This window comes from Mesoplodon densirostris, chromosome 4 (genome assembly GCF_025265405.1).
Source record: "Mesoplodon densirostris isolate mMesDen1 chromosome 4, mMesDen1 primary haplotype, whole genome shotgun sequence".
Taxonomy (NCBI): domain Eukaryota; kingdom Metazoa; phylum Chordata; class Mammalia; order Artiodactyla; family Ziphiidae; genus Mesoplodon; species Mesoplodon densirostris.
In genome coordinates this window covers 150892917-150909565 of record NC_082664.1, presented here as the reverse complement: position 1 = coordinate 150909565, position 16649 = coordinate 150892917, and the positions used below count along the sequence as shown (strand labels likewise).

General features: G+C 52.7%; 1 protein-coding gene across 2 annotated transcripts in view; it reads left to right on the top strand.

The window, feature by feature from the left end:
* CEMIP (cell migration inducing hyaluronidase 1) overlaps positions 1-16277 on the top strand; it is a 160725-nt gene extending 144448 nt beyond the window's left edge. Inside the window, exons 22-29 of one of the 2 annotated variants that reach the window (XM_060095364.1) lie at positions 817-1032; positions 4229-4440; positions 5423-5608; positions 9409-9613; positions 9805-9888; positions 10559-10716; positions 13871-13971; positions 15880-16277. In XM_060095364.1, coding sequence (XP_059951347.1) covers positions 817-1032; positions 4229-4440; positions 5423-5608; positions 9409-9613; positions 9805-9888; positions 10559-10716; positions 13871-13971; positions 15880-16007 — 1290 coding nt within the window. In that variant the 3' untranslated portion in view covers positions 16008-16277. Of the gene's footprint in view, positions 1-816; positions 1033-4228; positions 4441-5422; positions 5609-9408; positions 9614-9801; positions 9889-10558; positions 10717-13870; positions 13972-15879 lie in introns of both variants that reach the window. The other variant, XM_060095363.1, reaches the window with a different exon arrangement.
* The last annotated feature ends 372 nt before the right edge of the window (positions 16278-16649 follow it).

The window sequence follows — 16649 nt, the reverse complement described above, 5'->3', positions numbered from 1 at the left end:
TGAAACACACCGCACACTCACACACACGTTCTCTCTCCCACATATCCACGCGACGTGTGTGTGTGCATTTATTGTCCATGTATATGTACTTTCTCATACATTCACTGCCACTCAGCCTCATTCCCTCTCCACCTACACACACACATTCACTCACACCCACTCACGCACACACTCTCACACTCACACCCACACATGTGCATGCACACGCACACACATTCACTCACACCCACTCACGCACACACACACACACACACTCTCTCACACGCACACACTCCTGTGCCTGCCTCTCCATCCCTGCAGTGTTTTTTTTTTTTTTTTTTTTTGCGGTTCGCAGGCCTCTCACTGCTGTGGCCTCTCCCGTTGCGGAGCACAGGCTCCAGATGCGCAGGCTCAGTGGCCATGGCTCACGGGCCCAGCCGCTCCGCGACATGTGGGGTCTTCCCGGACTGGGGCATGAACCCGCGTCCCCTGCATCGGCAGGCGGACTCTCAACCACTGCGCCACCAGGGAAGCCCCCCTGCAGTGTTTTGAGCCACGTATTAGAGCTCTCTCCAGGGTCACACACAGCAGCCAACCCTCCAGTGAGCAGAGGCCAAAATAACATGCTGGGTCTGAGAGCTGAGGCACAGTGAACGTTTGGCTGTTTCTCTGGCTCCATCCGAGAGGTCAGCCATGCGCTTTCCTGTGCTGCCCCAGAGCATCTTTGGTTTGGCTGGTTTGTAAGGTCTGGAAATCAGAAACTACACCCTGGCCTGACCACAGCTGCTGCTTCCCTTCACCTTCTGGTCCAGCCTCACATTCCTGGGTTCTGTTTAGATTACTTCCAGAGTGTTCTTCGGAGAGCCTGGGCCTTGGTTCAACCAGCTGGATATGGACGGGGACAAGACGTCAGTGTTCCATGATGTGGATGGCTCCGTGTCCGAGTACCCTGGGTCCTACCTCACCAAGGACGACAACTGGCTGGTCCGGCACCCAGACTGCATCAACGTTCCGGACTGGAGAGGCGCCATCTGCAGCGGGCACTATGCACAGGTGGGGACGCAGGGCACACCCCCTCAGTGTCACCAGTCACTCACTCATGGGACAAGCATTGAGTGAGAGCCTACTGCATGCCTGCCTCTGTGCCAGGCCACAAAGGGACATATGTTTCTTCTTCCTTTTTCTTTCTTTCTTTCTTTTTATTTTTTTCTGGTAACCCAGTAGGATTTTCAAAAAGTCCAAGTGAAAACACTTTGTAAGCAGAATGCTTAGAAAAAGAAGTCAGGCTTTGGCACCTACTAACTGTGTGACCTTGGGCAGGTTACCTAAACTCTGGAGTGTCAATTTCCTCATCTGTAAAATCAGGATAATAGTTGAACCCTTTTAATGAGCACATAGAGTACTTTACCAGCCCCCTCCACCAGAAATACAATGCAAGCCGTCCGGGTGATCTTGAATGTTCTCGTAGCCACGTTGAAAAGGCAAAAGAAATGGGGGAAATCTATTTTAATAATATACTTTGTTAAACTCGATATATTCAAAATACTATCATCTCAACATGTAATCAGTATAAAAAAATCATTAATGAGGCACTTTACATTCATACTTCTTTCCTGTTCTAAGTCTTCAAAACTCCCTGCATATTTTATACTTATAGCCCACTCAATTTGGATGCGAATTTTCTACAATTAAAGTAAAAGCTAGTCCTACCCAAACAATAAAGCTATGTTTAACTATTTAGCTGGAAAACTATTTTACCCCGCTTTTGGTTTGAAATTTAAATTAATTAAAATGAGATTTAAAATTCGGGTCCTCAGCCACACCGGCCACATTTCCAGTGCCCAGTGGCCCCATGGGACAGCAGGCTGAGTCAGTGCCTGGAATGTGGAAGTATGAGTTACTGTAGTATTGTTACTGAGGTTACTTGGAAGGGTAGCTGAGGACTAGATGAGCAAAAGGGGAGCGAGCCCCCGAGGAAACGAGGAGATGTCAGATCAGGAGGGAAGCACGTGAGCCCAGTGACCCCCGAAGGGGCAGGAAAACGTAGGAATGAGGAATCCTCACAACCATCCCCCAGGCAGGCATTACTCTCACCACTGTGGGCATCAGCATCCCGGGCATTAGAAAAGAGAGAAAGGTGGACTCCCCTGGTGGTCCAGTGGTTAAGACTCCATGCTTTCACTGCAGGGGACCTGGGTTCGATCCCTCAGGGAACTGAAATCCCACAAGCCCCGAGGCATGCTCCCCTAAAAAAGAGAAAAGAGCTAAAAGTGATTTCGGCTCTGGGGAGGGATAGGGCAGGGGCTAGTGCCAGTGAAGGAGAAGGGCCATGGGGGGCACGGTGGGCCCCTGGAGGCGGGGCCGTGCAGGGAACGCGTGCCAGCGGAGGCGGGAGGGATCGTTAGCAGGAGGGGGGCAAAGAGGAAGGCAGGGGCCAGGGGCAGGGAGGTCCAGCGTATTTCTTTCCGCAGTAGAAGGGGAGGTCATGCACTGAGAGGGCAGAGAGTGGGCCTGAGCCGGGTGGCCTGCAAAGAATGATCAGGTTGGGAAGAGGTGCCGTGGAGACTGGAAGATGCTGACAGAGGCGTGTGGAAGGAGTGCCAGGCGGTGCTGCAGACCCAGTGGGGACTGCAGACGGAGCATGGAAGGGGCACCGTTCTTCCTGGCTGCAGGACTTTCTCAGCCCTGCTCCAGAGCCCTGCAGAAGAGGTGGACCCCTGGAATGATCCAGGCCGAGGCATCTGCTGCATGGGTGGGCAGGGCAAGGGATTTTATGCTACGGGAGTGAGTGGTTGACCTGATGGTCTAAGGCAGATAAGAAGGGAAGTAGAGTCAGAAGGGGCTGACAGGTTGGGGTCATGACCTGAATAACTAAAGGCTGACCAAACCCTTAAGGCTTTCAGGCACACTGCGGGATTATAGCATCCCTGATTCAAGGGCGAGACGTCCCATGTGGAGCCTTGATCTTGAGCTTCCCTCCCACCCTTTCTTTCTGATACATTGCTTATTTTCTGCTGAAAAGGGCTGATTGTTAGTTAGAGCTTGGAGGTTACCATACCTGGCTACTGGTGAATTATTATTAATAATCTCCTCCCTCCACATTGCAGCTTACAAAAGGCTTTACTATACCTTTAAATTCTTATACCTATGACAACGCCATACTAGGGCAGGGTTGAAGTTTCTCTTCCCATTTTATATGTGATACAACTAGAGGGGAAGATAACCCCTTCTTTCCAAAGGCACAACATTATCGCATCTTGATGTGATGGTCTCTCTTGGCCACAGCTACAGGGATGTCACCTAATGAAATGGGACAGGTCCTAAAACAGGACACAGTGTTTTATTTTTTTTAACGAATGTTTTATTGAAGTAGAGTTGATTTACAATGCTCTGCGAATCTCTGCTGTACAGCCAAGTGACTCAGTTATACACATACAGACATTCTTTTTTTTATAATATCCTTTTCCATTATGGTTTATCCCAGGATACTGAATATAGTTCCCCGTGCTATACAGTAGGACCTTGTTGTTTATCTATTCTAAATATAATAGTTTGCGTCTGCCAACCCCAAACTCCCAGCCCATCCCTCTCCCTCCCTCCCTTCCCCTTGGCAACCACAGGTCTGTTCTCTATCAGGACACAGTGTTTTAAACCAAGGGTGGCCCAAATCATCCAGGCTCTTTTGTTTTGTCCCTTGGACTCAGTGGCTGACAGTCTTGCTTTCATATTTGTCTCTGAAATGAGATGCCATTCATCCCCCGATGTGCACCAATAGCCACATGGACTGGCCACACAGGCCAGACACTGAGAATCAGGGAGAAGTAGGCAACACATCAGGCTGTTTCTCAAATACAGACAGGACAGCAGCTGGTGAAAGGGGAGTTGCATTTGCAGCAGAAGTGTAATAAAACTCTCTCCCTTCCTCCTCTTTCCTGATACCCCTCCTTTTCCAAAATTCGCTGACTCTTAAGCAGACTCCCCTCAAGTTTCCACTGGTCTCTCATCTACACTTTTTTTTGAAGTTGTACAGAAAGCGTTAGCTGGATTGCACACTATGGCTCAGGCTGCATTCACCAGCAGAAGGAGATGCCCCCTTATTTGGCCTTCTTTCATTCAAGCTTTCTAAAAAGGGCTCTGTGAAGAGAAAGTCCTTTTGAAAGTGTAGTCTGTAGTCAGATGCTAACCAGACGCTCTTGGAATAATCCCTTGTCATTGCCTCGTTGTGTGTTTCCTCTCTGGGCTTTAAAAGATGTACATTCAGGCCTACAAGACCAGTAATCTGCGAATGAAGATCATCAAGAATGACTTCCCTAGCCACCCTCTCTACCTGGAGGGGGCCCTGACCAGGAGCACCCACTACCAGCAGTACCAGCCAGTCATCACCCTGCGGAAGGGCTACACCATCCACTGGGACCAGACGGCCCCTGCCGAGCTCACCATCTGGCTCATCAACTTCAACAAGTGAGTGGGTGCCTGGCTAGGAGCAGTGTGACATGGGGACAGCTGCTCTGGCTGAGCTCAAAGCAGCAGTGTTAATGATGCCTCATTGCAAAGCCCCGGGCTTCCCGCTCACAGACCCACAGGTTCGCCCACGTCATCCCTGCACGAGGATGGATCTAGACGTGACATCACTCGGTGGTTAAGAATCAGAAGACCTGGGCTGAGCCCCCGTTCTGGGCGTGGGTGACCTCGGCAGGGCATCTCACCCCTGGGAACCTGAGTTCCTTCATCTAGGAGATGGGGATAGTCTTACTCTGTAGAGCTGCAATGGGGATCGAGTGGGAGTGTGTGGCAGGCGTTTCACCCAGGACCTGGCTTTACAAAGGGCTCAGTAATTGGTCAAAAATCCCTGGTGGCTCTTGTTACCATTTTATGGGGGGGGGAAGGGGGCGGGAGCAAGGCTCTGCGAGGTATTAAGGGGATTAAGCTGAGGGCATCTGGAGAGAGCTTCATGTATTTACGTTCACGTATTTTCTATGCACATCATTAACTTGTCATAGTAGTCCCGTGAGGCAGACGTTTATCAGTTGCAGAAAATGATACCCAAAGAGTTGAAATGGGCCCCACAGTCAGGCCGGACCAGGAAGGGGCTGAATCCAGGTCTTACAGATCCTGGCTCTTTCACTCCAGCCCTATTGAAAGAAGGTTCATTTTTTCCCCCCCAGCCAACGATCCACATAGAGCACCCAATGCAGGCCCTGGGGATGCCCCACCGACCCATTGCAATGATCCCCCTCATTCACTGCAGTCACCGTTTCTCCCTCTCCCCTTGAACACTTTGTGACGCAGTCATGACCAACAGCAGGCATTCTTTCAAAAATTCCCACTGAAAAGTGGAAGTGCCATTTGGTGGAGGACGCTTTGGTCTCTGGCCAGGGCACACCGAGGAGGCCCTGTGGCCTGGACATCCTTGCTTGTAACCTGACTGCCCTTCCGGTTCTAGGGGCGACTGGATTCGAGTGGGGCTCTGCTACCCCCGGGGCACCACCTTTTCTATCCTCTCGGATGTTCACAATCGCCTGCTGAAGCAAACGTCCAAGACGGGCATCTTCGTGAGGACCTTGCAGATGGACAAAGTGGAGCAGAACTACCCTGGCAAGAGCCACTATTACTGGGACGAGGACTCGGGGTGAGAAGCCCCCTCTTGGCTGCAGGAAAGCGGTTATTCTCATGCTGCCCCCCGGCCTTTCCAATAATCCTCAGACCTGCCATGCAGTTGGTGCCAGTTAACGTAGGATCCTTTCCTAGGCACTCCTATTCTCAGGCAGTTTGTGCCATCCACCAATGACATTTTTAAAGCTCTGACGCTTTGGGAGTAAAATAAGCACTCTATGAATATACACATGGATTGTAGTGAATATACCTGTTTCAGGGGGGAAAAAAGTGAAAGCAGTGAATCTTAAAACTGAGAAAATGTGGTACAGGACCTCAATTCCATACAACTCAGTCGGAGCAGATGATATTATCCCTAATTTAGAGATGGGCAGGGACTTCCCTGGCGGCCCAGTGGTTGAGACTCCCCGCTTCCACTGCAGGGGGCATAGGTTTGAGCCCTGGTTGGGGGACTAAGATCCCACGTGCCGCGCAGTGCGGCCAAAAAAAAAGTAGAGATGGTCAAAGAAGGCACAGGATAAATAGGAATGACTTGCTCCGGGGACACCGCACAAACTTGGCGTGGCTAGTTTTGAGCTCACATCTATCTGTAACCAAAATTCTCCCCCTTTTGCAGAACTGCAGTAGGTTCTATTCAGCAGGGGTCTAATGGGGACAGAGTACTGTCCCCGGAGACAATGAGCTATTTGGTCGCCTCCCCTAAAAAGAGAGTGTTCTAACGTGCAGAATGCCAGCACGTCTCCAAAGCGGGGAAGCTGTTGCTAGCCAGCCCTCCAGGGACTAAGGGTAAAGGATTGTTTTATGGCCATATTTTCCATTCTTGTAGTGAAATCAAGGGTAATGAGATAGAAGATGCTTAGAAATATCTATAAATATAGGGCTTTATCGGTTTGATTAAAGGAAAATTCAAATTTGAAAGTCAGAAGCGTAAGTAAAAATGTTGGGGGGCTTCCCTGGTGGCTCAGTGGTTGAGAGTCCGCCTGCCGATGCAGGGGACACGGGTTCGTGCCCCGGTCTGGGAAGATCCCACATGCCGCAGAGCGGCTGGGCCCATGAGCCATGGCCACTGAGCCTGCGCGTCCGGAGCCTGTGCTCCACAACGGGAGAGGCCACAGCAGTGAGAGGCCCGCACACCACAAAAAAAAAAAAAATGTTGGGGTTAGGGGAAGTAGCACCCCTTTTCCCACATCAGTTCTAAGCCAGTGGTGGAGCAGGCACGACAGCAGGTGAAGAAGGAACTGTCTGTCCTACTGATGATGGAGCTGCTGGGGAACAGATCTTCCCAATGCTGTCCCCGAGTGCACCTACCCAGTCCCAGGCAGCCCTGAGCAACCAGGGGGCTCCCCACTCAGAGCCCAACTCCCAAAATTTAGGGTGCAAGGGGGAGCAGACCAGAGTCCACCTCTCTACGGGCTGACCTATGTACCCCCATCCAGCAACCACACGAGTCACTCCACTTCCCCCAGGAAGACGTCAGTGAGGGGATGAGCCGGGGCCAAGAGTGTTTAGAAAAACCCTTCCATGTGAAAACCAGAGGGGGAATTAAATATCCTTCATACAACAGCAGAAACGGTCAATATTATGATTTTTAAAATGGTAATAAGGTGAAAGTCTTCATAGCACCACCTGTGCATGATTTCTTCTTTTATCGATAGGATCGTGAGAATTGGGATGTTGCAAAGGTGTGAATTTTTCAAACGGAAACGGCCACTAAACAAGTTGAACCTTTTTGATCAACACATTGAAAAATTTTCAATGTTTCCCCTTTAAGCAGATTTTGCTGCTTAATTCAACCTTTTTGTTGGTAGCTTAATCATCATACCTATTGATTATTATGCTGCGCTTTAATTCAGTGATAGCCTTATAGGGACTGTGAGCTGGGCTACAGGATGTCTGTTGCCTGTGCAAAAGCCCAAACTCTTGGGCTTTTTGAATTCTTAGGGCTGTTTTCATGATCTTTCTGCCTTACAAATGTGTTGCTTTTTCTTACTCACATTCAGAGCACCTGCTTTCAATGGCTACCTTCTATTCTGCTATGGCCTAAGACACTTGATAAGCAGCTTGTTATAATTGGGGGTAAAAGAAAAAGTAAGTAGGCTACAAGTGAAGGGGTCCCAAAGTGTGAAATATATTTCACACCCTGAGTCACCTCTGTAAAAATTCTTTGAGGTTAAAAAAAAAACACTCAGGTGATTGCATCTGTGTCCTGGAGTTTGCCAGATGCCACCTAAGTGAGGTATTGCTGAACTATACGTAAAGTGTAGTATTCAGGTGCACGGCCATCAGTAGGGCTGCTCTGAAATACTACCTGGTCACAACCAGGATTTGAGCCCAGGCTTACTGACGCCAGGGCCTCCCGGTCCAGCTGACTAGGACGCATCCATGTCGAAGGTGAGGATTAGAGAGGGCAGCTGCTGTCTGGAAAATAAGGAGTGGAAGCTAGATGGTCTTCTCGGGCCCTCCAGTTTGGATAATTTGATATACCATGACAGAGGGGAAACCTGAATACTGATAGTCTTGTGCAGAAGCCCTAGGAACAGAGTCTCTGGGTCTCTTTCCGGGATTTGGCTCATGACCTTGGCCCCTGGGGTGGTTTCTGCCCTTGTGTGGGAGCCTCTGGTAGAGAAATGATGACAGGCAGCACTGAACTGCCTTCCTCCTAAGCAGCTCAAAGCCTCCCCCGCCCCATGCAGAGCATGGAATGCGGAGGAAGAAGCTCTGTTCTCAGCGGAGAGAGAGATCCCCCAGCAGTTCTTCCATATGAACACTATATTCTATTCAGGGGTTGCTTGATGTCAAGAAACGTAAAGCCACTCAAGTGAACTCAAACAAAGTGGAGGTGTGTTCCTGAGAGGGAAGCCAGGCATCTTCAGGAAGTCATCCCGGCTGGGCTTCCTGGGCTCCTGTGCTGAAAGCAGCCAAGCCCTAGGGACCAGATGGCCCGCCCAGTTCTGCTTCCCTCTTTCTCCTCACATTCACACACATCCCCTTGGTGAGCATTTTCCTCACCAGGCACAGGGTTGGGATGGAAAATCCCAGCTCTGTCCCCTTCGTGCTGTGTGGTCCTGGCACGTCACTTCACTTCTCTGAGCCATTGGGATCTGAGAAATTGGGATGATAACAGTGCCTGCTGGACTGGATTGTCTGAGGATTAAATGAGATAATATGTCAGCTGACGGCATGTGCATAGCATGGCATAGAGTATGTGCTCAGAAAATGAAAAGTGTCAGTGTTAGCTTTTTCTTCAATGCATTTGTTTTTAATTTCTCCAACCACATAAAACCTTGTGGTAGGACTTCCCCGGTAGCGTAGTGGTTAAGAATCCACCTGCCAATGCAGGGGACACGGGTTCGAGCCCTGGTCCGGGAAGATCGCACGTGCTGCAGAGTAACTAAGCCCATGAGCCACAGGTACTGAGCCTGGGCCCTAAAGCCCGCGAACCACAACTACCGAGCCCGCGTGCCGCAACTACTGAAGCCCGCGTGCCTAGAGCCCGTGCTCTGCAACAAGAGAAGCCGCCACAATGAGAAGCCCGCATGCAGCAAGGAAGAGAAGCCCCCGCTCGCCACAACTAGAGAAAGCATGCACGCAGCAACGAAGACCCAATGCAGCCAAAAATAAATAAAATTAAAAACAAAACCCAAAAAGCCTTGCGGTAGACACAGATCCATTTTGTAGGGCCCACCGGCTCTAATCACTGTGGCCAGCACGTAGTTCTGAGTAAATGCCTTTGGGGGAGGAGGGGTGGGGGAGGAGGGGGAGGAAGAGGAGGGTGTGGACACCAGAGGGAACCACCCGCTCTGCTCCTGTGCGCAGGCTGCTTTTCCTGAAGCTGAAAGCTCAGAACGAGAGAGAGAAGTTCGCCTTCTGCTCTGTGAAAGGCTGTGAGAGAATAAAGATTAAAGCTCTGATCCCAAAGAACGCTGGTGTCAGCAACTGCGCGGCCACAGCCTACCCCAAGTTCGCGGAGAGGGCCGTCGTGGACGTGCCGATGCCCAAGAAGCTCTTTGCTTCTCAGCTGGTGAGTGGCCGACAGCGCGCCCGGGCCCTCCCAGGGGGCCCAGACCCCATCAGGGTCCTCTCCAGACATCTGTTCCGCTCCTCAGACCGTCTCCCATGACTGGGGCAGTGAGGGGGATGACCACCCATCAGGCCGTCCACTTGACTCCACAAACCTGACAGCCACACTGGGTTTTGTTTATTTTCCAGAAGACCAAGGACCACTTCCTGGAGGTGAAGATGGAAAGTGCCAAGCAGCGCTTCTTCCACCTTCTGAACGACTTTGCCTACATTGAAGTAAGCAACCCTCACCCCTGCCCAGAGGGGCTTTGCTCATTGAGACGTGGTGTTAGTTTCCTAGGGCTCTCGTCACAAATGACCGCAAACCCGGTGGCTTAAGACAACAGAAACTTATCCTCTCGCAGTTCACAAGCCAGAAGTCCCAAGTCAAGGCGCTGGCAGGGTTGGTTCCCTCTGGAGGCTCTGAGGGAGGGTCCGTTCCAGGCCTCTTCTAGCCTCTGGTGCTGCCGGCTTGGCAGCCTTGGCTGTAGCGGCGTCCCTTCAGCCTCTGCTTCTGTCTCACATGGTCTCTCCCCCATGTGTCTGAGCCTTACACCTCCCTCTGCCTAGTCCTTATAAGGACATCTGCCCCTGGATTTCGGGCCCATCTGAAATCCAGGATGACCTCATCTCAAGATCCTTAACTTAATTACTTCTGCAAAGGCCCTAGTTCCAAATAAGGTAACTTTCACAGGTGCAGTAGACGTATCTTTGGGGGAGGGCATCATTCAGCCCCCTACAGAGGTTTGCAAGAAACTGACTGAAGTGAGTTTTATGCTTTGAAAAGCTGCACTGGCAACCTCTGTCTTCAGAGTCTGCGTGGGAACCCCCCGGGGCAGGAGAACCTGGGGGCTCTGCTGCCTTTGGGACCCCCTGCATCACACTGTGTGCTGCTTGTTGTCTGCAGGTGGATGGGAAGAAGTACTCGAGCTCGGAGGATGGCATCCAGGTGGTGGTGATTGACGGGAGACAAGGGCACGTGTTGAGCCAAGCCAGCTTCAGGACCGCCATCCTGCAGGGCATCCCGTGGCAGCTCTTCAATTACGTGCTGGCCATCCCCGACAAGTGAGTGTGCACCTCTGCTTCGGGAACTGGCCGATGGCGCCGCAGACCCCTGCCCAAGTCCCCCTCCCTCCCTGTCCCTGAGACCTTCAGCACAGTCCGGTCTGAGAAGGCTTGGGGAGTGTCCATGGTCTGCCCACACATCATGGGTGTTGGCTGGGAATCTTCCCTGCCTGGTGCCTCTCCCTTTGGAGCCAGGGCTGCGGTGAATGTAGGTCAGGCTGAGGCGGACGGTCTACCCAGCTACAAATGGGAAGCCTGCCCTGGCCCTGTGCCCCCATCATGACCCACTCTCGTGGCATGAGCTCATCCCCTCCCATACTTTCAATATGATCCAAATGCTGGTGGCTTTTGAGAATCTCCAGCCCAGATCTCCCTCTGAAACACCAGATACTTTTAATCCAACTGCAACTTGGACCATGCCACCTGGATGTCTCCTATGGAACTGAATTCTCATCATTTCTTTTTCTTTTTTTTTAATCCCCCAAACCAGTCACTCCTCTTTCCCACATTTCGGTGAAACCATCATCTTCCATCCGGGCAGCTAGACGAGAGTCTGGGCATCATGCTGGGCTCTTGTCTTTCTTCTGTTTCACCACCACCATGCTCTATAACCACATCCTGTCAACTCTTCCTGCATCGTTGCTCTCCTGCTAGGGATCCTGCGGCATCCTCTGCATCGCTGCTCTGTCTGGGGCCTCCCTGTCTGCCACCCACACTGTCGGCAGTCACCCAGCAGGCTCCCTTGTCCAGCCTCCCCGTCTCGAATCCACCCACCATACTGGGGGGCTGAGCTTCTTAAATACCTGTATCTCCTGCCCCCTTCCTAGAAATCTTTGGTAATCCCCCTTCCACCTTCCAAATCTAACTCACATGTATCACCTCTTTGGTGAGGTCTCTTCCAATCCAACCAAAGAGTTCTACCTACCCCCCGTACCCTGCAGGATCAGTGGACATATCCACTCCCCCATCTAGGGTATGGACTTCTTGATGTGGGGACCATATCTAACTCATATTTACATTCCTAGTATAATGGGTGGAGAATTCACTCCAAAGCCACAACCTGGCACAGCAGACAGTCCAAGTGCTTAACGTGGTACCTGTCATATAGGAGGTACTTGGTAAATATTTATTGACAAAAACAAATGTACTACTTCCGAGATGCCGCATGATGGGCATGACTTGAACTAGACGCTATGTGAGATTCCAGAGAATGGGGTTTTGCTTAACCACCTTTGGTATCCACTCTCTTCCCCCATCACAAGCTTTTTTAGCCTGACATTTTCACGTGCAGATTCATACAGAAGGACCAGATTTGCCAGTTTGGGGAAATACATGATCATCTAGAGATTTTTTAGTTTTCATGCCTTTTGGGGCCAAAGGACTTTTTCTGGAAATGAAACAGGATGCAGATGCCTGGAATAAGAAACTGAAATGCGGAGCTGCTCTGTTTAGAACCAGGGGTGAGAGGCGTGGGACTACCCCATGCAGGGTAGCTTTCAGCCCGTGCTGCAGCCCTGGTGCACCTTGCCAAGTACCTGGTGTGAGCCGTGCCCTGGGTTGGCACTGGGTACCCAGATAGGAATTGGGCACCACCAGACCCTGCTCTGACCTCCGGGAAAGCAGCAGGGGATGGGGCAAGGCAGGTCCTGCCCCAATGTCACCGCAGGCCCAAGCCAGGCCGTCCCCCACTTCCACCCCCTCCACAGGGCCAGCCTTGCCCCAGGGTCCCAGGGAAAGGAGGCCGCTGCTCACACCCGAACTTTCAGGGATGGTTCCCAGGGGCTGTCTCTGCCCAGCCACCCCGTGGGGACCTCCGTGCTGACAGGTCAGGAGCTTGGAGGGCATGAGATGCCCATATGAGACAGAGAGGGACACCTGAAGTGTGCAGGCAGCTTCTGGGTGCTGTCAGGAGGCTGGGCGCACGAGAAGTTCTGTCTCCCTGTCCCGCTCCTGGGAGCCCCGTCTGGAGGGCAGGACCTTTGTTTGAGTCCAGCCCAGCAAGGAGGCTTAATCGAGCCAAAGGGATGTTAGCTTTTCTTCTGAACGGGAACAGAGCCCGAATCCAAAGTTGAGGATGTGTTTGCGATGCTCCCTCTCTCCTTCACAGGCACCAGAATCCCTCTGCTTTCCTGAAGAGCCAGATGCAGTCCCCAGCTCCCTTCCCCTCTGTTCCTCCTGCACACAAGCTCTTTGCATTTTAAGAGCTTGCCTTCTGCTCCCAATGGGACCCAAATGGGGGTAACAGCAGCTTCCAGAATCCTATACAGTTCTTCCATGTCTGGACTGTGGTCTGTGGTTACAGGATTCCTCTGAGCTGCAAACTAGAAGCCCCAGTCGGGCCTCTGCCCCTGTTTCTATTCCTGGGGGAGGTGTGCACTTCCTGCCGTCTGGTCCAGCAGGCTGAGTCTGCCACCACGACGACGGCTGTTTTCCCAGAACTTTGGCCTGAATGCAACCAGGGCAGGGGAATAGAGACTCTTTGCTCCCAAGCTGGGCTTTTGAAGTCAGGACCTTCAGGCTGGGCACACCCATTGCTCCAGGCCTCTGCCTCCGCCCAGGCACGGCTTCCCCTTTGGCAGGTCCTCTCAGATACTTGGTAACTATTTGCCTCCATCACCCCCTTTGTAAAATGGAACAGTAACACCGTCCTGCCTGAGCGGAGAGGGAGGATGTGAACCTAAGGGGTTAACCCTCCTCCGAGCACAGGGTGACTCCCCACTCTGGCTTCTTCCCGCACCATGTCTCCATCTTGTCCTGCTCAAACAGGGTTTGCGTGTTTAAGTTAAGAGATGCGTGCTGCGGTCGTTTGTGTGCCCGGCCCCGGCGTAGGTGCTGGCCCCCAGATGGGGTGCTCTGCGTACCTGCTCTGTCCTCTGTGGGGACAGACAGGGAGCAGCAGGGAGCTGAGAGCAGGCGCAGAGGCGGCCATGGGCACCAACCGCAGCCAGATGTGTGGGAGGGTGCTCAGGATGTGGGTCATCACATGGAAAGAGCCGGTCAGCTCGGCACCGGGAGAGGCTGCCCTTCCCCAGTCCCTGGCGGGCCTCTGGCCACTGCTAGCTCGAGTCCCACCAGGCACAATCCAGCATCCCTCCCAGGGAACCCCCGAATCCAGCTTGTCGTCGAGTCCTCTCATCCATCCCTTCTTGCTCAGCTCCATAGTTCTCATGGCATCGAAGGGAAGATACGTCCCCAGAGGCCCGTGGACTCGAGTGCTGGAAAAGCTCGGGGCAGACAAGGGCCTCAAACTGAAAGGTAAGGGGTGTGGACGGGGCCTTACCCTGACCGTGGATCCAGATGCCCGGTGCGCAGGCTGCTGCCATCCACTGCTGAGACCAGACCACTTTCCCCCCAAACCTGGGTGGGGTCTCAGAATCCTCAACACAACTAGTGGTCTGCAGGTGTGTGTGGGCAAGAGGCCACCTTGTCCCCATCCCTGCCCCGCAGCAACAGCATTCCAACTTGTGACTGGACACCGGAAGGAAATTGCTCGAGCTGCTCACCTGTCGACTCAGCAGGTGGCCCGTTTTTTCCACAAAAGTATCAGCAGAAAAGTGGCTCAGTTTGACCCTCCTACCCAGTTCCTGCTACTCCAATCGGCCAGGGGCCCTACGTCTTCTCAGCTTTCCAGCTGATGGCCAGCATTTGTACAGCCCTTTGCAGTTGGCAAAGCTCTCATGTGAGAATCTCATTTGAGAATCAAGGTCACACAGCTCTTCTGCCATAAAGCCTGGCACAGACCCCTTAGGGAAGAAGCCAGCCAGGACAGCCATGTCAGCATTTCATGATCGTCACTACAGACTGTGTGATGGGAGAGTCCTGGGGGAGGTCGAGAGGCGAGGCCGAGCAACCCTCCAGATAATAATGATAATGTCCATTGTAGTTACCACGGAATGCTCAGCCTTGCACCTTGCTGAACATCCAGGAATGATCTCAGTTATTCATTAATAACCTGTGTGACAGGTACTCTTATTTCCACTTAAGGTGAAGAAACAGAATTAGTTAAGTAATTTAAGGTTAGAATTTGGATCCTTATTTTTTCGAATCCAAAGCCAGCCATCCTTAGTGGCCATGCCATCCTGACTGCAAAACACATCAAAGCTAGCAGCCTGGGCTTCCCTGGTGGCGCAGTTGTTGAGAGTCCGCCTGCAGATGCAGGGGACACGGGTTCGTGCCCTGGTCCGGGAGGATCCCACATGCCACAGAGCCGCTGGGCCTGTGAGCCATGGCCGCTGAGCCTGCACGTCGGGAGCCTGTGCTCCGCAACGGGAGAGACCACAATAGTGAGAAGCCCAAGTACCGCAAAAAAAAAAAAAAAAAAAAAAAAAAAAAAGCTAGCAGCCTATCTATCACATGGGACGCTTATCCCAGGCAGCTCTCAGAGAAAAATCAGGAACAGTGAAAGTCCTTCAAACGAGCCAAAAGAGAACATAGGAAAATAGAAGCATCTTCTCCAGCCTGGTCCTGAAAGCATTTGGGGGCCTCTGTCCTTTAAATTCAGACCCTGTCACCAAAATTTGATGAACATAAAGGTGACATAAGTCAAGGGACACTTTCCCAGTGGTGATGGGTGTGTGCTGCCTGCCAGGCCAGGCCGTTCCTGAGTGTAGACATGGATCCCCAAGTCTCTCGGACGGGGTCGAGCTCTGAGCTGTGAGACAGAGGGACCTGCGTGGGGCTCGGGAGTCTATAGAGTTCTGGTCTGGGCTGCACCATCTACTAAGTGCCCTTGGGCAAATTCCTCCACTTCTCAGAAATCCCTTCTAAAGCCACAGAATGTTGGAGCTGGGGCAGAAATCTCGTAGATGAATGCCATTATTTGACAGATAGGGACATTGGGCTTCAGAGACTCGCTGCTAATTGTAGGGTCAGCTCAAGGGTGGCTGGGGTTCCTGGGAGGTCTCCTGTGGGAACCAGAGCCAGCACTCTGCACAGGTGGCTGGGAGGCTCACGTGAGACCCTGTGTGCCCCGTACAAACCAATGCCGGGTACCACCAGTAACCGGCCACAAAGCTCTTCCTGAGGTGGGGGGACAGTCCAGTGTGGCTAGAGGAGGGGGTGCCTGGTGGGGGCAGGGGAATGGCGATGGGGAAGCCTGGAAGGTCGTGGCATATAGCCATGCTCTCGTGAAGTTTCTGCTCATGTGACGTCACTGCTTTTCAGAGAAAATGGCATTCGTTGGCTTCAAGGGCAGCTTCCGGCCCACCTGGGTGACTCTGGACACCGAGGACCACCATGCCAAAATCTTCCAAGTTGTGCCCGTCCCCGTGGTGAGGAAGAAGAAGCTGTGAGGACCGCTGCCACCTCAGCGCTGCCCTACAGTGGACTCTGACGGTGGGCTCCCGGCAGCCGCCTGGGGCAGCCTGGCTGGTCCCCCAGCCCCTGTCCAGCAGCTGCCGGGGAAGGCCACGTGTCAGCCCTGATGGGCCAAGGGGAGGGTATCAGAGACCCCCGGTGCTGCCACCTGCCCTCACTCAAGTGTCTACCTGCAGCCCCAGGGGCAGTGTTGGCTGATGCTGGAACCTTCTCTTTCCTACAGCCTCTTGGGTGCTTCTCTCCTATCTGTGCCTCTGCGGTGGGGTGGGGGTGGGGGGTGTGAGGACCGTACGAGGAGACCTGCGCTGCACTGGCAGCGAAAGTCCACTTGGGCGGGAGCTCTGCCCCAGCTGGGAGGCAGGCTGGAGGGGGTGCTGGGTCTTCCACAGATCCCCATGCTCTCTAGCACGCACGTTAGGGTGGTCGGTGTAGGAGGAAGAGCCCTGGTCCTAAGGAAATCTTCATTCTTGTAAGCAAGAACCGACCTCCGGGGGATTCGGAGCTGGCGTGTAGACCGGGATTCCGTCTTCCGTTCACCAAGATGGAACCGGCTACCCTCGGAGAAGGGCGAGCCCGCCTCCGGAGGGGTTCAACCTCTCAGGAGACTTTGGCACCCA